At 35.7% G+C, this 21,805-nt stretch overlaps 1 protein-coding gene across 7 annotated transcripts in view; it reads left to right on the forward strand.

Annotated features, from left to right (window-relative positions):
* LOC136764593 (receptor-type tyrosine-protein phosphatase mu) overlaps positions 1-21,805 on the forward strand; it is a 224,168-nt gene that overhangs the window by 173,056 nt on the left and 29,307 nt on the right. For 4 of the 7 annotated variants that reach the window (XM_066718779.1, XM_066718797.1, XM_066718813.1 and 1 more), the window contains 6 exons: positions 4,833-4,984; positions 6,815-6,889; positions 7,399-7,425; positions 10,070-10,257; positions 17,936-18,023; positions 19,823-19,899. In XM_066718779.1, coding sequence (XP_066574876.1) covers positions 4,833-4,984; positions 6,815-6,889; positions 7,399-7,425; positions 10,070-10,257; positions 17,936-18,023; positions 19,823-19,899 — 607 coding nt within the window. The remainder of the gene's footprint in view (positions 1-4,832; positions 4,985-6,814; positions 6,890-7,398; positions 7,426-10,069; positions 10,258-17,935; positions 18,024-19,822; positions 19,900-21,805) is intronic. The other 3 variants (XM_066718788.1, XM_066718805.1, XM_066718830.1) reach the window with 1 other exon arrangement.

Raw genomic sequence — 21,805 nt, forward strand, 5'->3', positions numbered from 1 at the left:
ATGAGTCATTAACTGAGCTGTGCTACAATATCCTGAGCGAATGACGCAGCTTGTGCTTCGCTTCCTCAGAGATTCAGCGTTTCACATTTTCTGTAATAAAATGTGGATGTAGTTAATCTTTAATGTAGCATTGGCAATACACGCTCTCAGTCCCACTGAGTTCTGGCATCTTACAAAACATAAATAACTGGATTTGTGTATTCCAGATCATTAACTTGGCATCAGATGTTAACTTGAGGTATTAAAACACAAAAACATCAATTAAGACTGCACTTTTTTGTGCATTAAAGGGGAATGGATGTTTACATCTAATGTTTGCTAGCAACCTGAACTCCAACTACAATGCTTAAATCCTTAATCTTTTCATTGGAGGTTAATGTTAATTTCCCTGTAACTGTAAGATGCCAAACAAAATGACCCCCCCCCTTCTGTTAGTGTTAAATGGCAGATTACACAGAATATGACAGGGCACATTAAATGTCAGTTTTGTCAAACAAATTTGGAATAACAGTTAAACTATTAGCTTCCTGTTGGGTCTTCTCAGTAAATGACTGTTCATAGGCAGCAGGCACTCTGCACCATATGGAACACTAATGCAGCTAAATTGAATAAACAAGATTGATTTTGAAAAGATAACTGCAGGAGCACTTAATTAGTTTATAGCTGTCCATTAACTTGGAATGTATTCAAATGCATTTAGGGGTCACACATTAAATCGAAGGAGCAATAGTGTTTAGCGTAATAAACATGGAAAAGATAGCATTATCCCCTTCACTGCTTACATTTACAAGTAATAAAAAACAGTCTAAACTTCTACAAACTACAATCTTTCCCTGGGTGGTGGGATACTGTTTGGTCTTGGTACTGTATACAGACACTTTGACTGATAGTTGCCCTAACTTCGACCACCTGCAGTGCCCAATATAAGATGTAGTTGCAATCCGATACTTTCTAGGTGAGATTAAGAGAAGATTTAAAAAAAAAACAACTAAAAAACTCATAATGCTGAAGTCTTCCATCATTTAATTTAGTACAACAGTATATACAGTTTCAGTAATGTTGTTTTGGATTCAATCTGTTAGATTTTCTTTAGATTTAGGCATCCGTTATAGTCTTATTAACAGCTCATTTCACATTCTTCTTGAGATGGCATTTGCCTAAATTAAGTGAGATAGTCAATAATCATATAATTGTGTTCACTCTTCACTCCATAAAAAAAAAAAAAGTAAGGTTTGGCTATATTAAATGTATGTAAATGTCAATTTGAGGCAAAATCCCATTATCACAAATAGATTCATTACCAAGTGTTTGTTTGTTCTTCCTCAGGATACCATCCAAAATGTATCATATATTTTTCAATTGCTCCTTTAAAGGAGTTAAAATTCAAGGGCACTGGGCTCCACTGTTGATTCTAAAACATAATTTAAACTGAGGCTTTAATAGACACTTTATAATTTTTGTATGATAAAAGAAAGATTTCCTCTGACAAATCTCAAATTAAACGTGTATTTTAAATTAAACAAATGCAGATTCAGATCAAATGTAGCTTTGAATTTAAGCAGGCATTTGCAAATGCCATGTATAGATTAGGTTTTTAACTTGGAAATCCTTAATGTGAAAGAACCTAAAATTTTTTGGTGACGTCACTAAATATACTGCTAATATATCACAGCAAAGATTTTCCCTTTTTGTATATAGTGATATTTAGGAAAAAATAATAATGAAATGTTTTTTAATCAAACTGAGAACTGTTTCTTTCTTTATATTTAATTGTCGGCCTAATTTTCATAACGAATGTTTTTTGCCAGAGTAAAATGTTGCATCTTGGGAATGTTTTACTGTTGGTTGTTTACTCTTGTTAGTTTATATGAGGTACTCTGAAAACCATTATAAAAATCCATCCGTAAGCAGGTTTATGAGAGCAGTAACTACGAGTGAAACCTACTTTAGAATGTTTTTTTTTTCTTCATATATTTCAGGATATTTTTTTTATTCTTGACATATTTTATTTAAGCTATAAGAGCAAAGTTTTTTTTTTTTCTGAAATGGAATTTCATACTGTCAGTGCCGTATTCATTTCATTTGTCAGAATGTCACCTGTTGTTATTCAGTATAACAAACAAAGAACTTGAGATGGCGGCGATGGAGGTATTTAGTTCAAAGTGGTTTAGCAGCTGATAGAAGTGTAAACTGTCTTCACCTTGCTGGAAAGCACTTTTCGTCTGGCAGGGTACTTCTACCTTTCTGAAATGCACCTGTAGTACGTGCAGTTGTGAGTGCTGTAATTTACTGCAGCTTACAGAAACTTTCTTGAGCTATTCAACAGCTCCTTGGGGGTATATAGAGATTGTGTTTTAGAAAGTGTTCTCCCGCGAGCTGAAGCTGACCATTGATGTCAGAAAACTTTACAAAAGGTGTGATTTATTGATATGGAAGCTAAATGTCCATTTATAAGCCATGGCATTCCTTTCTGATTGAATTGGTTCAGGAATAGCAGAAAATGCATTTTTTATATTATTACATAACAAAAAATACCCTCAAGTTTTTTATGACTGTAAAATGTTTTATTTTTTGTTTTCTTATATATGAAGAATGATCCTGGTCATTAAATTTTTCACAAACTTTTGATTTATCTATGTTTGCTGAGGATTTTATAAATCTACACTTACGTTCTAAATGGACAACACTCATTAATAGATTTGACCTAAAGTACAGTTTAAGTATATGCATTACAATACATTTACCTTGCATTACTTTTATTTATTTATCTTCAGCCCCCTCCCATAGACTTTTTGCTACTTTTGCAATGCACTTGTCCTCTGTTTTAGACCAATGTGTGCTTGAGGGAATACATCTAAAAGAAAACCATAGATTTGTTCCATTAGCGAGCGTCGTCTCCGGTACATCTGCCATCTCATGCCCCCGGGCTCTGAGGTAGATGCAACACTGATTTCAGCACTAAGAGAACGACAGTTAAAGTACGGAAGACGTCAACAGAACTCACTCAAATTCTCACTTGGGTGAGAGTTGCGTACAGAGTCGTAATGTATTTTACAGTGTGCTGGAAAACTGGGTATTTACAAAATACTCAGTGCAGTTTTGTTGGGTCACATTTCTTGGCAGCGTTGAGAAACCACGCTCACAGAAATGGACACAGCAGCACGACCACCCACGTAGACGTGCACAGCCCATGAGCTAGACGATTCGAGGGCTGTTTACAAGGGAAAATCACTGAGAGAAAATGAATGGAGTCCAAGAAGTGTGCCACAAACACAGCACTGATTCATCAGCTTCTTGGCAGATATGCCTGGTCTCAAGATCCGTCTAGTACAACCGACACACTGTTTTTATTCCTAAAAATAGAGTAATATGATGTAGAACTGGTCTTCATGTATGGCTTCATCCTGCACTGTGATCATTACAGCTCTTAATAAACCGGAACACAGTTTTTGTAGACAAACTTGTAGGCACAATAAGCAGAGAGAATAGTAATAGCAGCTGTATCAGAAAATAAACAGCAGGAGAAAATAACCACAATTACTACATAAAGTTAATTAAAATAAATGTATATTATCTAAACAGATTATTTGTATACTTAAAAACAAAAACAAATACATACAGTTCACAAAGCTATGCAATCTATGCAAACTTTTTTTGGGTCAAAATATCATTTAATGCATACAATATAGAAAATAAATGGTACTGTATTAGACCAACATTGCTCCTTATACAGAGCAGTTCAAATTAATGGTTTGTGATCCTTTCAATTCATGTGAAATCTTCATTTATGATATATACTCTTTATTAAATGTGCCATGGAAATGTTTTCTGCTACAGACATGGCGCTGCACTAACATCCCATGGCATTCTGCACTCCTGCCTAAAACATGACAGGCTCCTTCCCTGACACCTCTCATTAAGTTAATCCGTGCCTGTGTTGATAGCACAGTATTTCCCCCCAGTGATCATTAGGGAATGGAGTTCGGTTTCTGTGTTTCATGTGCTCTTTCAATCGCATTCACACACACACACAGTACATAGTGGGTACCCACATGTTACGTTGCTCCAGGCAAAATGTTTCTAGAGAATTTTATCATACATCTCCATATTCCACTTGGTAGAAGCAGGTATGTCTGATTCCCTTCACTGACATGAGTCCCCAGGAGAGCACATTAGCCCATGTTCCCTGTCATATAGATATTTAGGAATGTCCTTCTCTCTTATCTTAAGCATAGCACTGCTTTCTATAGCTCATGCAACATGTGAACCTTCCCTGTTAGGGGCAATTTTGGGTCTAACACACAGCATTGAATGTCACAATATTTGGTCTTCACTGTTAATCTGATGGAGCAAACACACGTGTGAATAGTGGTAGGGTTGTGCAACTTAATGCTGTCATCTTGGTTGCTGGAAAATAGGTTAAATCAGGAGTGTTAAACGCTAGGCCTTGAAGGCCCAGAGTGTTTGTTTATTCCATCCTATTATTTAACTTATTTAACTTGAATAACATCAAGGTATTGAAGATTATCATTTCTTAAAATATTTTAAAACACTTTGTTCACTTTGTAAACCTTAAAGAAATCTGAATTTCCTGGGGTACACAAAATTAAAACATTAATTTTACTAATTGTGTTTTACTATTTGTTAAAAAAAAAAATCCCAGTATGTGTTTAGGTTATTTCAATAGCTTCAAGGTTTCTTTTCCCCTCCTTTCATAAAATGTGAATACTTACCAGAAATAAAGTCTCTGTGTAAACAGAAATCAATCAAACAAACAAAGAAAACCTGACAGTATTTAAATGCCTTTTCTAAAATGTTTACTTTTTCTATAGGAAACTTGCAAAGAAACGAAAGGAGACATTAAGTAGCACAAGACAAGAGATGACGGTGATGGTTAACTCGATGGACAAGAGCTACACTGAACAGGGCACGAACTGTGATGAAGCTTTCTCGTTCATGGACACGCACAACCTCAATGGAAGAAGTAAGCTTAACTGTGAACCTAGTCAAAAATATGATTATAATAATATAGTTTTTAAATTAGAAATGCATCAGAGAGCACTAGAAGTTCAGGATTGTATTTCAGAAAAGTGGATTAGTCTGCTTTGAGCAGGCAGACAGTTCTCTGTGTTGTCTTTGTAATACAACTTAAAGCCATTGCATGGAGAGAAGATTTTTGCCTGACATATTAGCATTCTTTCTCCTGTTTGCCTTCCCTTTCTGTTGTAAAGAGGTCGAAATGCAAGTTAGCATACCTGTCTTTAGGTAATTTGAATATAAGATGTTTTTTTGTTTATTTGTAATTGGATTGACAAGTACACTGGTTTTAGATCATGTTGTGTGTGTGTAAGCCTTTGTCTTACTCTCACCTAAAGCCTAGCTACTGCCAAATGGCACAATCTGAAAATCTTGTCTTAACGGTCTTTCTCATTCTGAGCTGCAAACTGTTGTAGTAAGTCTATCGTTGCTGTATCACGGTAACATGAATCGGCCCCACACTGCGTTTTCTCTTCAGCCCCTGGAAATGCTAAGACCAATACAGTTCTCCCCATGTGTCCCCCGCTATGACAGCAGCCTGGCATGACAGCGACTGAAACTGCTAATCTTCCCAGATAACTGATAAACCAAACACATCACTAAATGTGCCAGCTCAGCAGTGAATTACTTGGGTCTCAGTGTGACGTTAACTTGTTTTACCTCCTCAACTACACTGCTTCCCTTTTTATTTTTGTTCCTTTTTTGGTTTAAAGAAAATATAGCTTTTTTGAAAATACAGATTCTCATATTTTTTTTAAAGCATGTCAATCGGATAAAAACGACAATATGAAACGTGTTTTTGAAATAAGCATACCTTTTCTTTGATCATTTTAAACTTTTGCAGACAGATACATTTATTTCATTCGCTTAAGTGCTTCTGGTCCTGCACAAAACCTCTTATGTGGTGTGTTTGAGCTGAAATAAGGGACATGCTTAAAATTAGATACCCTTAAAAATAAATAAGTAAACAGGCTGTCATGCAAGAGAAAGTGGGCTATTTATGACAAACCAATTTAGACGTGACCTTATCCAGCGGTCTGTTAAAATGATTTTATAGACTGAAATGCACAGAAAGTTTACCTATAGTTCTGCACAATGCTTTATAGATATGGAATTAAACATTTACCCAGGACATATTTACTTAATAATATTATCATTATTGTTTTTATTACTTTTTACAAATATTTAAATATATCAGATAATATATTTGTGTTCGGTGGATATTTGTATGAGTTTCACAATTCATATCACAGTAGATTATAAAAGAAAACACATTTCCAAAAGGGGTTATAAAGCCAACTAACCTGAAGCCATTATTGACCTTTGATTTCCACATCATTGCAGAATAAACAATGTCAACTTTACATCTGTTTTTAATATATTTTTATACACCGCCATTTGATTTTGTTTTCCACTCAACGTAATTGAATTAGGTTCTGTAGGAGAGGTTATGGTTTATAACACTTCTTGTTTTGGCTATTTATTCACCGAGACAATCAGTTTGGCTCAGGTTTTCAGTCAGCGTATTGTAATGTTTTCTATTTTCTATTTTTTTTTTTATTATTCATCTATATTTTATATTTGTGAGTATCTGGTGCCTGAACTCCTTCAGAGAACATCACATGTTAACAATGAATTGGTAAGGGAAAGTATATTAAAGAAAACCCTCATCCTCTTGTATAGCATATTAAACCAGGTTACTCTACAGCATAATGGAAATATAATATGTTTCTCTCTTATCTGATTCATTGTGTTGTGCCTGCTTTTTTCCTTTAAGCTGTGTCTTCACCATCATCATTTACCATGAAGACAAACACACTCAGCACGACGGTGCCAAATTCATACTACCCAGGTAATGGCTATACAGTGTTATCGTTTGTTAAAATGTTGTATATAACCTCCTTGATACATGAAATGAGAAAATAATAGTTATTCCTAATTCATTAGATCTGCTTCAGGGGGGCATTTTTTTGTAGCCAATCCCATTGAGATAGACAAGTTATATAACAGTATGTACAGGAGAGCTTGCATCTTTGTAACTAACTAAGTACCCTGTGCTTTATAAGTCAATGTGCTGATATTTATTGAAACAGTGGCTTTAACTACTGTCTTTGTTCTTGGGCTTAATGTGTCTGCTTCTGAGTAATTTTCTTTAAAACTGTTAATGCTTTGCGTTTCAGTCTGGCTATATAATGGCTTCCATCAATAACAACAATATGCGCTGAACAAATCTATGCTTTTGATGTGTAACTCCTCATTTTCTCTATTCCTTTCTTACGTAGAGGAGAATGTATCCTATTTATTTACTATCATATTCTTTCTTCTTTATAAATTTCCGCACTGGTTATGGTGTATGGGCAGACCCCTTTGTGCCAACTGCAATTTTAGGTGAGAAAACATTCTTCTATTCACAATTTCCTTTTTTTAGATTGGTTATATATATATATATATATATATATATGCATGTGTATATATATATGTATGTATGTATATATATATATATGTATGTATGTATATATGTATGTATGTATATATGTGTATGTATGTGTATATATAAAACATGTTTATATGAAAAACAGGTTAAAGCTGAAAAATGTTGAATTGTTTTTATTGAGGATCGCTTCACTTCCATACCTGTCTGCTTTCTTATCTGTGAGATCAGGAGGATTGAACTGAAACTGGCTTCACTCCATCCCATCCGCATTAAGTGTCGTGCGTGTGATGTCACGTATGTGTATGACCTCTCATATGCATGGACAGACAATGTGGACAGGATGAAGGGAGTGACAGAGTGGTGCAACAACTTGCCCATTGCTACCATTGCTATGACTGTAATTGCTAAAAATGAAAAAGCAAATGCTGCCTTATTCTTTTCTGGTCAGGACATTATTTCTGTTTAGTAGGGAAGCATGTCAGCTGATACCCCAGACAGATTGAGAGACTACTCTGCACAAAGAGTGTTATTTTTGATTTTAGTTTTTGGTCCAAAAAAGAAAAACATTTTCGTTTCTTCTTTTTTTTTTGGCCTTGTTCTTGCCTTTGGCTGCCTACCAGTTTTTTGTTGTTTGGCAGTGTTTTTCAGAATATTTTTGTATTATATGTATTCAGATGTAATTATTATCATCATCAATGCCTAGATGCCTGAAAAAAAATATTTCATGGCATGAAACATTGAAAATGACTTTTTTTAAATACAATAAATAGAAAGTATGGCTTCTTCCCTGGAATGTGTGCAGCACTTTGAAGGCTTAAGGATGTGTTTTCAGAAGCATGACATGCTATTGCAATTGTTATGCAAAGTCCACATCATTTTTTCACAGGATGATTTAGTCTTTGGCACTGATTTGCACTTTTGGTTGGGAAGGGACAAAATGTTTGGAGACATGACAGTTATCCAGTAGAGAACTGCATGTGTACAGGAGGATTGCTTTACATGCAGATCATTTCCATTAGTTCAATTAATATTTTTCAGCAATTGAAATTAAAATTCAAAGCTCTTAAAGCAACGTTTCTGAAACATTTTCAGTGCAGGAAGATTTTTGGGCAGTCTGAATGAGCATTCCTGGAGAGACAAGTACAGATCCTTTGCCATTGATCTTTAAACATGCAGGGAAGAAGTGCCAAACCTCAACAACATATCCACAGTGTACATTTCAAATATAAAACCCCTTTTCATAGTGATATTGAAGAGATCAGAGGGAGGGACTTATTCTGTTCCTATTTTTTTTTTTTTTTGTTCTATATATTTATATATACAGTGTTTTTTTCCCCTACTATTTCAATGGCCAAAGGTAATCCCAGCAACCTAAAATATCCCGATTAAATTCCTTCCCCGAACAGACCCTTTAATATATCCTTTGACTTAATTTAATTTTTAAATAACCTAACCTCCCAGAGGCAGGTGAACCTGCCTAGCCTAGCTCAATTAGATATTGTACAGGTGCTCATACTGTATTGTTGCTTATACCCTGTTTCCTTTTTCTCCTCCTTTTTTTCTTCACATTAACCTGTTATGTATCTTCTTAAAAAGTGCCAATTAATGGTAAGTTCCCAGTTTGCCCTGTGGGGAGGAGGTTGTGTGGTTCATGCAGAATGTAGCCTCTTTGGCTGGTTCTGTTGTGTGTTGACTTGCATGGCAGTTGACATATAGCATTTCATGCCCAGTGTAATTAATCCATGGTCTACTGTGAAGCCATTAGCTAGTATGGCATGTCAAGTGACCTATCAGAACATTAATCATGAGTACGTAGACTCTCTTGCATTTGTCTATTTATTTCTGTGATGTTTTGAAGGTGTTGCATAAGACATTGCCATCGTAGCTACAGCTGTACACTCATTCAACATGCACCATTGTGTGTGCTCATATGTATTTGTGCAAAATCATTGTCACATTGGTCTAATTATGTGAGTTCTAGTTCGCACTCTATAATGTGTAAATGAGATGTGGAAGAATTAATATAATGAATTATGTTCAAAAGTAGATATTTCTAGATGAATCAACTTTTTATTGTTTTTCTGTACATAACTTGTTTTTCTTTCACAGTTTTACTAAACTAGATGCTTGTCTGTTGTATCATTTTGTCATGTTCTCCTTTGTATCATTTTATCATTTTAAAATTTCATATACTTGAAATATGAAAAAAGAAAAACATGATCTGATCAACCTGCTGTGTACATAAACCCTACAATTCGGCATATGATCTTTTTGTTCAGGAGAAATTAAAGGGCAGTGATCTTCATACCTCCATAAAATAATCCTGTCAGGACACTGCATTTATTGTCTTTCAATAATCGTTAATACGCTTCTTCCAAAAATCCACGCCTTAAGAGCATTTTGTTATCCATCCACCTTTAACAAAGAATATATATATTTATAATATATATATATATATATATATATATATATATGTATATATATGTATATATATATATATGTATATATATATGTAGCAGGTTACCATTGCATTCTATAAGTGTTCTGTATGTAAAGCCATAACAGCATCACACCTTTATTGTCATTGCTTTGTTGCAGATGAAAACCACACGATGGTGAGTGACACGAGCAGCCTGGTGCAATCGCACTCCTATAAGAAGAGGGAGCCGGTCGATGTGCCATACCAGACTGGCCAGCTGCACCCAGCCATTCGAGTGGCCGACCTCCTGCAACACATCACCCAGATGAAATGTGCGGAGGGCTATGGCTTCAAAGAGGAGTATGAGGTGAGCGAGAAGGAGCTGCTGAAATCTGCCTGCCGTGTGTAACCCTTTCCAGATCTATTTCTCTCACAAAACAAGCACACAGAACCGCACAGAAGACAGTCACACTGACCTGTAACATGTTTTGCTTGCTTTCTGCTGAAATCCTGGATAATTCTTACAGCTGCACTGTATGAAGAGTTCACATCAATGTGACATTTAAATGAGTAAAGCTTGTGTCCCTTTGCACACCCATGATTGTGAAAAAATACAAATTTTAGAGTGAAAGAAATGTGATTATAAACTCTATACCTCTCTAACCAAGACTCAAATTGAACAGTTGTCATTTGCTCTCCAGCTGTTGCTTTTAACAGGATTCCCAGATGCATATTACCAAGTTAAGGTGTCTCAAAACTAGAAATGCACCCCTTAAAGTGTCTTCATGAGCATTGTTATCCTATGTTCTGTGTCACATTTCCCTTTTTTCATGCATTAGTGTTAGATTCATATTTCTGCAGTTCAGTGACTAATGCCACACTGCTTTGCGTTTAATGTTCCTCATCTAGAGTTCATGGTCTTAACTGCCTAGCAACCGTAAACCGGTCTGTTGTGAAAACAAGGCTTCTTAATCTTAAAAACGTAACCTACGTGCTGTGGAATGTCGTGGCTGTAATTTGAACTATTTTTTCTGCCCAGAGAAATATGTCATTGAATCTATTGGAATTGCGAGACCTGCTACAGCCTCTAAATTCAGGAGAACTGACTCCTGCAAGCTTGATCTAACACTATCAGCCATTTTGAAGGGAAACCATCACTTTTTTTTTTTTTTACTTCTATGCATGCTTCATTCTAACAAAGAATCCCTTTCATTATATAAATAGCTATTTGCATATGTAACTGAAGTAGACATTCCTTAAACTGTAAATAAGAGTTTAAATCTGCTGTATAAGGTGCCCTGCTTTCTTATCATGTGATGAAAGAACTTGGTTGCTCGATTTGAAGATATTTACCTGTAATGAAAGCATTCCCATGAGTGAGCAATACAGGAATTAAATAAGTAATGCAGACTCCCAGAATTCCTCACATAGGCATATTCAGGCTTGTGGTTTGGGCTGCCCTAAGGGTATAATATATTATGGATAAAGATTTGGGGGCTTGGGTTGCTGCAGCAACAATATAGCAAGCTAAAAATACAGGGTACAGAATAATTGATGCACGCTTTTAAGAGCTATATCTAACAGTTATCTTTCTGTTTGTTTGATTGAAGTCAAAGCCCTTAGAGAGTTAAATTAATGTTTTCAGAACACAGTTATTTACCAAATATGATCTGTCTCAGGAAAATGATCTTTACAATCTTCTAAAGATGTTAGCCAGTGCATTACTAAACTATTTACTTATTTCTTTCTAATCCATGCTTCTTGTTATTCTGTACATTAACTATGGAAAAGATAAATGAGGTAAGCAGAAACTTTTGGTTTAACTAAATTGTTCAAAATGTAGAAATCTAAATTCTGTAGATATAGACAGTCTCAATAACATTGCACCTTGTTTATTTAAATGTCTTACATTGGAAGCTTCAGACAATTAAACGTCATTCTTCTGTGGCACCAAGGCATTAAAATTACCTCTTAAGTAAGATTATCACAAATGCAAAGGACAGTCCAAGGAATCTGAAAATTAAGAGTATTTTCTCATAGTGTCTGTACACATAGTATGCATACAAAATACTCCGCAATCACAACGAAGTCTGCTGATATGGCTATGAAACTCAGAAATGGAGAGGGAAGGAGGGGTAGGGATTCTTGGTTTACAATACTGTCAGTTTTTGTGTATTCATAGCACAGAGGTAGGTCCATTACTAACATTGGTGTACATGTATTTATTGATTTATTTTACTACTCTTCATTTTTATGATAAACCATAATGCAATTTTGTTGGGGGTTTTGGTTGAATTGTTGTTTGTTTAGATTTTTTTTAAATCACCTTGTTTTAATCTTTGACGTTTTTAGCTGAAGAAGAAAGCAACAATGGGCCTCTCGTTTAAAATTTCCCATGATTTATGGTCAGTTGTAGTCAAAGTGATAGACTGCACATGGGTAGCCACATTTGAATCTATACTTCTGATAGATCATGCTGTTATTGTATTGTGTAGCCTCTTCATTGAGGTCAAAAGTGAAATAACTATGAATTCTGAAACTCAAGACTCTCCCTAAAAGCAGCCATTTGATTAATAATGGACTGAACTGACAAACTGTAACCCTTATTTTGTCCTTTTATTTATTATTGATTTTTACAAATAAGTACTCTGAAAATAAATGGAATAGTGAATGGTTGTAAAGCTATTTGAATTGTCATTTTTTGCTACTGTTTATAAAACAAATGCTGACTTGAATAGTCTTTAAAGACAAATATTAATTTACGATAGTTTTAGGAAGCAAATCCATGTGATAGTTTAATCTTCAGAAAAATGTAAATGTTTGCCATTTGACCTTTTTAACATAACAAAAAAAAAAACTTAATCGTATATGTAAATATTTGTTATTTATTTTTTGGAACCCCCAAAACCCACCCCACAGTAACACTGAGGAAATTACATACTTGATTAAATGATTTTAGTTGGACTTAAATTCAGATGCTGATGTATAATAGCTTCCCTTCCTGAATGCTGCATCTTAAGACCTTCGTAAGCCTCCTGTGTTTCATTATTATGCGTGTTTGAGCTTGTGCAAAATGTTTACTGTAGAAGATCTAACATTCCAATGGAAGTAAACATTTACAATTCTCTTTTATTTCTCAACCTGTGATACACAAAATGGAGACTCCACAACACTGTGTAGATTTTCAGTCTAATAGCACACAAATCAAATACTGATTGTGTTTACTGTAAGTAGTGTACGGAGAGCCTAGGGTCGTCTTTTTCAGTGTTTGTTGGAACACTTGCCTGTTTTTACTTACATAATTATGAGTCTGTGCCTTCAAACACTTTGTAAGAATTCAAAGCAGCAATGGTGATAACAAAGCTGATGTCATCCGAGTTTGACACCGAGTGCATATGATATGATCAAAGTCTTTTCCAGCTGTTATCATTGATGTCGAAACAAAAGCTGCAGGATCTTAAATCAAAGGCAAGGTGTCCATGCTATACTTGGGTGAATCTCAGGGTGTAATCACTGGCAGGTTTGAATGGTTAGAACAATCAGTTAAGTCATTTATTTATTTTACTTTTTGTTGGAGTTCTGTTTTGTCTGTTGTTTGCACAGGCTGGTTTGCAATTCAATATCTTCACATTCAGTCTCTTTTTGATTCCATATAGTGTTTCTGCATCCCTGAAATCCCTAGAAAGTTGGTTTAAAAAGGGTGGTTACTAAGGGTCTCAGTTTATAGCTCATAATAGAACTCATTGTTAGGATGCGCTTCTTGGATTTCTGATTCGTTTAGCTCCACTAATCCTGTGACTGTCCTTGGAGTCTCATTACTTTTGGCAAAGTCGTGTCTGTCGTCTTCCAAGCTAGGGGTGAACAGGCCTGACTAATAGTGGAGCTTGTTTCCGCAATGTGCCAGAGTAGCCCAATCTCATCGTTCTCAGGTCTCTCTGTGCCACTGAAGCATTAATTTAGTCGCATCTGTAATGCATTTGTGGCATCGGATTGAGAGAGCAGTATTGCTGTATTTCCACTGGAAATGGCTTTCTTCGTGCTTAGAATAGGTAATTTGTGGAAAGTAAGACGGCCTGGAGCAGCCTTTTAGCATTTTATTTAGTTCAGGCATAGGCTGCTGCAATCACCTTGGATCTTAATATTTATACTGCAGATTAATTTATTTAATAGCAGCAGTAATGTTTCTTTAATAACAATTACACTTCCACCAAAGAAAATTGCAAATAAGCTTTTCATAATTAAGTGTCAATTGGATTCATGCTTTGTGAAAGTATTCATCTGAATAGACTGAATTTGTTAATAATTCCTTTTTAAAGATCATGTGTAAAGATTTTTTCAGAGTTATAGATATTTTTGATGAAATGGATGACCCTTCCAGTTATAAAAAATAAACCATCCTCAGTATCTATAATCAGTCCCAGATTACTAATAGTCTTTTCATGGAAATCTTGTTTTCTTCAAACAAATGAAGTACCTGGACATGTGGCAATTGATATGCAGTGTTGTTTTTCTTTCCTTTTTGTTTGGCGCCATATATTTTAAAGTAGGTCCTGTTATTTCAGATATCAAGTGCACGAAGTGAATCATTGAGATAGGGTGGACGTCAAGCTCTCGGTGTTGTTTTTGATGTTGAATGAAAAGCACTTCTAAAGAAGAAAGAGGGCTTTGTTGGGAGGAAGGGTCTGTAAATGTGAAATTTGAACTAAAATGAAATCAAAACAAAACAGTCTCTTTCTCTCTCTCTCTCTCTCTCTCTCAAGTAGGCATATAGAACAAATCATTTTTTGTTTTTGGTTAGTGAGACATTAATGTGTAATGTTTTTTTTGTTTAAATTTTTCTGGAAAAAAACAAGTACATCATGATATATTTTTCAAAATAAGTTTTGAAGCTGAAGATATTTTGTATTATTATTTATTTCTTAGCAGATGCCCTTGTCCAGGGCGACTTACAAAATATCAGCGCTAGTTTATTTCTAATGACTTAGACAACTGAGTGATCTCACTGAGAACATTTTACACGTTTAATTAAATGTAAAAACTTCTGGTAATTGAACTACAAGTGAACTTGAAAGTGGAAAAAGAACTTGGCAAAAAAGATATTAATTATGCAGCTTTTGCCTTATAGTGTAGCTTGTGTGGTCAGGACCCCTGCTCGGACGCAAACCACCATGTCAGACACCCATCCGAGTGTTACGATCCGCACCAGCAGAGCGACAAACCCACTACGTCAAAAGACCAGTTTTATACAGTCTAGTAATCTCAGACAGGGATTCCCGTAACAACAGCATACATTACGAGCCTTGTTTCACTCTCCACCTCTAAACTCTTCCTCAAATCAGCACAGCAACCTCAGTGACTGAATGACACTTATTGATCCAAGTCACAGTGACATTGTAGCATGTGTAGCTCAGATTGGAACAACCATCTCAAGCACAGCTCCTAGCGTCCTGGACAGCAGAGAGACAAACCCATTAGGCCACATGACCTGTCTTTTAATGTGGGGGGAGCGAGGTTGTACAATCTACTAAACTCAGAGAGGGATTACATCACCATTACAAGCTCATTCACTGAGCCCCATTACAATAGCTTATATAAAATCTGTAGGAACTTTAACAACTGTGGATTTATGTCCCTTCCACATTATTTTGTGTTTTGTTCTTTGATGTGTAAATCTAATTAGGAACAGAATTGATTAAGCCATGTGAGAGATTTATGATTATCATGTAAGTTACCTTTTGCTTGTAAATTGATTATTGCTCAGTGCAGGCATCTTATTCCTGGTTCATCGACAGACAACCCAATGAGAAATAAAGTCCCCTTGATAAACAACGATGCATACCCTGCAAGGCCCTTCATATTACATATGAAAACAATGCAAATAACATAAATGTAATCCATATTAAAATGTATTTGCCCTTCAAAATGTCCCTTGCTGCTACTGTGTAAAAGGCCTCCGTTAACACCCTTGATAGGACCTGATGTTGCCAAGAAAAGGTCATGTGATAAGGGGCATCATTTAATCCTGCTGTGAAATGCATTTCTATCATTGCTTGATGATTCAAAGGGTATTTTTATTTGCACATTAAAGCCTGATCCCCCAACCTCTGCTGTCTAAATGAAAAGGTTTTCTATCTGCTCATAGAATTAAATGTCCCAGTGTTCAATTCAAAAGGCATAAGTTTAAGCAGAAATTATTTGAACAGGCATATTCTTTCCCCATTAGCCGCTGTCTAGTGATATGTTGTTGGTATAGTTAGTATTAATTGGAGAAAATATTAGTTTGCTTTTAAAAGAGCTGAACCATAGTGTTCAAAGCTATTTTGTTTTCTTTGTTGTCCTTCTGTTGGCATATCAATTGATTATATATTTTGTTGGAGAAGGATTATTACATTATAGAAAACCTGTTGATCGCAGAAATGAATCCACTAAATTTATTTACAGTTTAGCTGTAACCATGAAGGGCCAGAGAAGAACTGAAACAATTAAGCAGAGTAACCAGGATGATGTGACTTGTAGAATGGTATAAGCAAGGGGGCAGCAATGGTAGGAATCACAGACTTTAATATCAATAGTGATGTGATCGAAAGTCTGCAATTGAAACATTAACCGGTACAAAAAGATGTTGACATACACAAATCATTATTATAAATGAACTCCAAACAAAAATAAAACGTACAATATCTTTGAAGTCATCCATGTTTAAGGAATAGGAATAAAACAGGTAGCATATTGGGGCAGGAAAATGCTTTTCAAGGGAGGGAAACAACATGCAGCACATTCACAAGCAGATAACATACAGTTATGGGTGACAGAAATGCTTAGTCTCCACCAGTCACAAGTCATTTTCAGGAAAATTGTAACCAGCGGTGAAACAAGTCTCAGAAGTGTTACTGGTTGTCACGTGGCCAAGTCTCTGTCAATTGCAGCACATCATGTCTTTTTCTTTGGTAAATTCCTTAAAAAGACACAGCCTGCAGTAAAAATGGGGGTGGAGGGGGGCAGACATGGTGTAGAGATGGGGACAAATAAAGTTATACATTTATTTTCAAGAATAAGAGGAGTAAGGGCCATGGGATTCATATATCATTCTCGGACACTCGTATAAAACAGATCATGTGGATCTTTTCAGTTGGACTTTCTGGATTTCTTCCACTCCAGTCTTGTATCATCTACAAATAGCCTTTTGTGAAGTCAAGTTCTGAAGAGGATGTTAAACTGCATTGTAATTATGCGTGCGTGTGTTTGTGTTTGTGTGCGTGTCTCGCTCTTCTAAATTTTGTTATTACTTGTCAAGCGTCAAGAAAAGAAAGACTGAAAGGAAGAAGGAAAGATGTGGAATAGACATTAAACATGATTTGTAGTGTCCTTCCAAACATACACTTGACGATTGGTAAAGGGGGTTGATCTTGTGCTGAGCAGTTTGTGTTTTACATCGTGGTGGGTAATCTTAGCAATTTCCACATCCATTCCTGAAGCAAGTTTAAAGGGTGACCTTTGAGATGTAAGAGAGCTGTCTGATACAAAAAAGAGAAAGAAAGCACTGGCAGTATCCTACGTGAAACATACTGGGAAAGGGGGTGGATGTGTCTGCTGTATCACTACATAGCAAAATCATAAAGCTCCGCTGGTGAGGTTTATTTTCATAATTAGTCATAATTGTGCGTCACGCCAGATCAGAATGGTGAATTCACCAGTATATGATTAATAATTAATAAGCCGAATCGGAGCAAGTGGTTTTGATCTGCCTGTGCATATATTTTATTTTCCTTGAACCAAGTCCTTAAAAAGAACCAAACAGAACACTGTGTGCTAAAAGTGGGCCACTGGGATAATGCTAGAGAGACAGTAGCTGATCTTACCTTCATGGATGCAGTGATTGGGAGTGCTTGGAGACATCTATTATCAATGCTTTTGAACTCTGGAAAATTATGTAGATGTGTGTGCGTTTATTTTATTTTGATGCAATGTACTCTCTCTTAAGTTGGATATAATTTAACCATTGGCACATAACACTATTTATTGTAATTTCCTTTCTTTCCTTTCAGAGTTTTTTTGAAGGACAGTCTGCACCTTGGGAATCTGCAAAGAAAGATGAGAACAGAATGAAGAACAGATACGGGAATATCATTGCATGTGTGTATAAACAGAGTCACTAAATAGCATAAAATATAAACTACCTAATAGTTACTAACTATCATCCTCCCCACGCTTTGTTTGTTGATGAATCGAAGACTGAAAGACAGCGTGCGTTTGTGCTGATGACATATAAGCATGTCTTGGGTATTTTTTTATTCATTACGTTTCTCAAAGAAAGACAGCGAATAGGCTTATGCCATTTGTATATGCATTATACATAAACATATGCATATACATTTTTTTGTTTTTGTAAATCATTACAGTTTCTTTGAACTAAATCAAGGGGGTTGTAAAACAAATGTCGGGTGTGATTTTTCACTTAAACCCCCGGGTAAACACATCAAACCATAAAGACTTGAACATATAAATAATCATCACTAATAGATCGATAGAGAGATTTTATTTGTCAGCTTGCATCCATCAAACTAGAAAGCTTAAAAACATGTTTTGTTTCAGCTTAATATATTTGAAACCCATGTATTCATTTATGTTTGAACTTCACCAAAATGCCCTTTTTTGATCAGATGATGAATTCTTTAATTAGATCCTGATTATATTCTATGTATAGTCTGCTGGTTGTGTTATTTCTCCTAGTACTAATTCGAATGAAGCCCCCAAGGTCTACATAATTTCACTCTGGAGTGTGAGAACGTCTTGCCTGGAGGTCACATGACCATTTGTAGCATGCATGTCACTCCCAGCCTTCCTTGCAGGGGATGACATTTGCCAGCCTTGCTTCCTTCCGTCTCTATGTTTAAGCACAGGGAGGCCCAGGGTCAGGCTGTACAGGCAGGGCAGGGGTGTCCGGGACTTGACAGGGCAGTTTGACACAACAGTGCAGAGGTTTCTGATGGTTGAAAGGGGTGTCTAAACAATTAAAGGGGTGCTTTTCACAGACCTCTGAATCAATGTGCCCTAGGTTGTGTCAGACATGAAAGTGTTTATGAAGTTCAAAAATGCCTGAAAGACTTCACTGAAATTGTGGTTAAATAATGAAAATAAATAATTCACTTTTTTTCATTTGTCAGGGGAAACAAATGGTATTCCTCGGGTGGTTCAGTCAGCATTAAACATTCTTCATCAATACATTTCTGTTTATTACTTTTCTGGAGATGGAACTCTGTGTTTCATTCAGAAAGTTGCCTAACTGGAATTACTTCATTACATTGGCACGCTCCCTTCGTAATCCACATCTTTGGTGTTTAATTTCTAAAGTGCTGTTGTCGTGAGGTAAATATAAAGAAGTGTAGAAGAAATTATTTATAATAAGAGTGTTAGAGTGAGGGGATCAGCATAACTTATAAAGTGGCAACTCCTGTCATATCGTGATTGTTTTCAGGCTTTCAAGGGCAATGTTATAACTTGACAATATTGTGACACTAAACACTGTAATCGTCTCACTAGTAGTTTAGGTATTGTATTTAAAAAATATGTGCCATTAGACTTAAATAAATCTGTAGAAAGCTTACATTTCTGTGTCCTGGCACACATCATCTGTTGAAAAAGCACGTTGAAACGTTCTCTCTGACTTGGGTTAGTTTGATATTATGGACACATTTATACATTTCCTAAATCCACCATTCATGTAATAATTATTTTGCCAATTAATAAAACCTTAAAATATTTAGACTATAGAGATAGAGATGTATAGATCAAATATGTGTTCTCCAAATTCAGTTTTCCCTTACAAGTGAGATAAAGAGGCTTTATCACCTCCAGGAAACCTTTGAAACTATGACACAGTTTCTGTTTTAGGAATTTTATTAATTTAGAGCCTGTTTTTCTCTCTCTTTCAGATGATCATTCTCGTGTCAGACTCCAGCCCCTGGAGGGAGAACAAAATTCTGATTACATTAATGCAAATTACGTTGATGTAAGTACGTAACCAGCCATTTTTCCGACTTAAAGGTCACTTTGGTTTCTAAACTGTTGGGGATGTGGCAGAAATAGTCTCTTATTTATAAAACCAACAACATATGCAAATCCTTCCTTTGAACAGCTGGCCTTCAAAATCATTATTTGTTACTTCCACTGTCAAAGTAGCCGTGCAGCTTTCACTTTGAACTTCAGCAGATATAAACAGACACCATTGTAGCATGGCCGCTTAAACTGGAACAAACAATCTGTCATTAGGAAACGCGTAGCCATCTGCATGGCTTCTAATAGCAGTCATCTTTAGGGGCTTTCACACTTACACAGAAAATGTATTGAAAAGATAAGAGGGCAGAATCCGGATCATTTGTGTAGTGTAAACTTTCCAAAAATAATACGAAAGTGTCCTCTTATCCCCTACAATGTTGCCAGTAATTCTGAATTAACTGGATTATTTCCACTTGTGTACAATTCAGGCAGCTGTTGTGAAAAGATTCTGAATAATTCCCGGCTGTCTATGGGCACCAGCAATCATCTGTGCACTTACACAGGGAGCTGTGTTTACTTCTCCTTTCATTTTTGAATGAATAAATAAATACGCTCTAAGGAGATCTGACACAATTATTTTAATGAAATGTATTCAATGTCATGCTACAAAAAATATATAATAAAGCAGGCAGTTACTTGGTTTCATCTGAAGAAGGAATCTGAAAAAGTTTCAAGCAAGACAGTGATCAGAGAAACAAATGAGTAAATCAGTCTCACAAAGAAACCTCTAAAAGGTTGTTTTTTTTCCAACAATGACAAACAGTTGTTTTTCTGAAATTTCAGTATAAAATATCAATGTATCTCAGTGAACATATATCTTCATGAAAAAACTAAATGTGTTTAATGATTTCTATCTAATGGTTTTCAATCACTGCATTAAAATAACAAGATGATGATTAATCCTAGTTTATTGATATCACACCACACTTCCCATTTCCTGTGTAAAAACAGTACTTGGAAGATTTTGTGAAATAGTAGTCAATCGATGTATATTGGGAATGTTCGTTTAATTGTTGGAATCTACCATCTTCAACATTTTCTGCATTTCATTTTTTCCAACTCAGTCTTTGACTGTAGTTTTTTCAGATGTAAATGTAAAGCAAGCAAAGGGATAAATCAAGACTTCCCTGTGAAGGACATACTGTCTGTACTTCCCAAGAGATCTGGATAAATCATCCATCTTATAATGCTCCACATGACTCACAAGAGATGTGAAAAATCTTGTTTTCTAACCACTGATGCAACAGAAAACCTGCCTTGTAGTGATATTGAAACACACACACACTCAGTCTTGCACTAAAATTCGCAAGGTCCGGAAATCCCATCTCATCACATGCGTAAACACGGCCACAGAATACATCCGTAAGGAGGAAGCTATACGTATTTGTTACCATAAGTACCAGGCTTTTGTGTTTCATGTCAGAGCATTACAATACACAACATTAAGTTTCTTATGAAATAATATGAGACTGTTTAGACTGTGTGTGACTGAGTGAAGACTGAGTGAAGGATTGTTGCTTATGTACTGAAAAAAACACATTTGCAGTTTGTTGCTTTGTGTGTTTTTTTTCCTGCAGACTGTAACAAAAAACTGTATTTACAAATTTAAAAAGTAGTCGATACAGGAACTTTATTTTTTGAATTAATTATACATACCTTTATGTCGTTTATTAAAGGAGCATACATGTAGGCTACAGATGTATTCTGTTGTAAATATATGATTGATGAAACGCAGTAAGAAAACACTGCATCACATGTGATGATCATCCCTTGGCAATTTCATGATTGAAGGCAAAGTTGTCCAAAGTCGCTTTGCATGAAAGTCATGCGTTTTCAGTCCCAGTGTGGCCCTATATAAA

The sequence above is a fragment of the Amia ocellicauda genome, chromosome 2 (assembly GCF_036373705.1).
Source record: "Amia ocellicauda isolate fAmiCal2 chromosome 2, fAmiCal2.hap1, whole genome shotgun sequence".
NCBI lineage: Eukaryota > Metazoa > Chordata > Actinopteri > Amiiformes > Amiidae > Amia > Amia ocellicauda.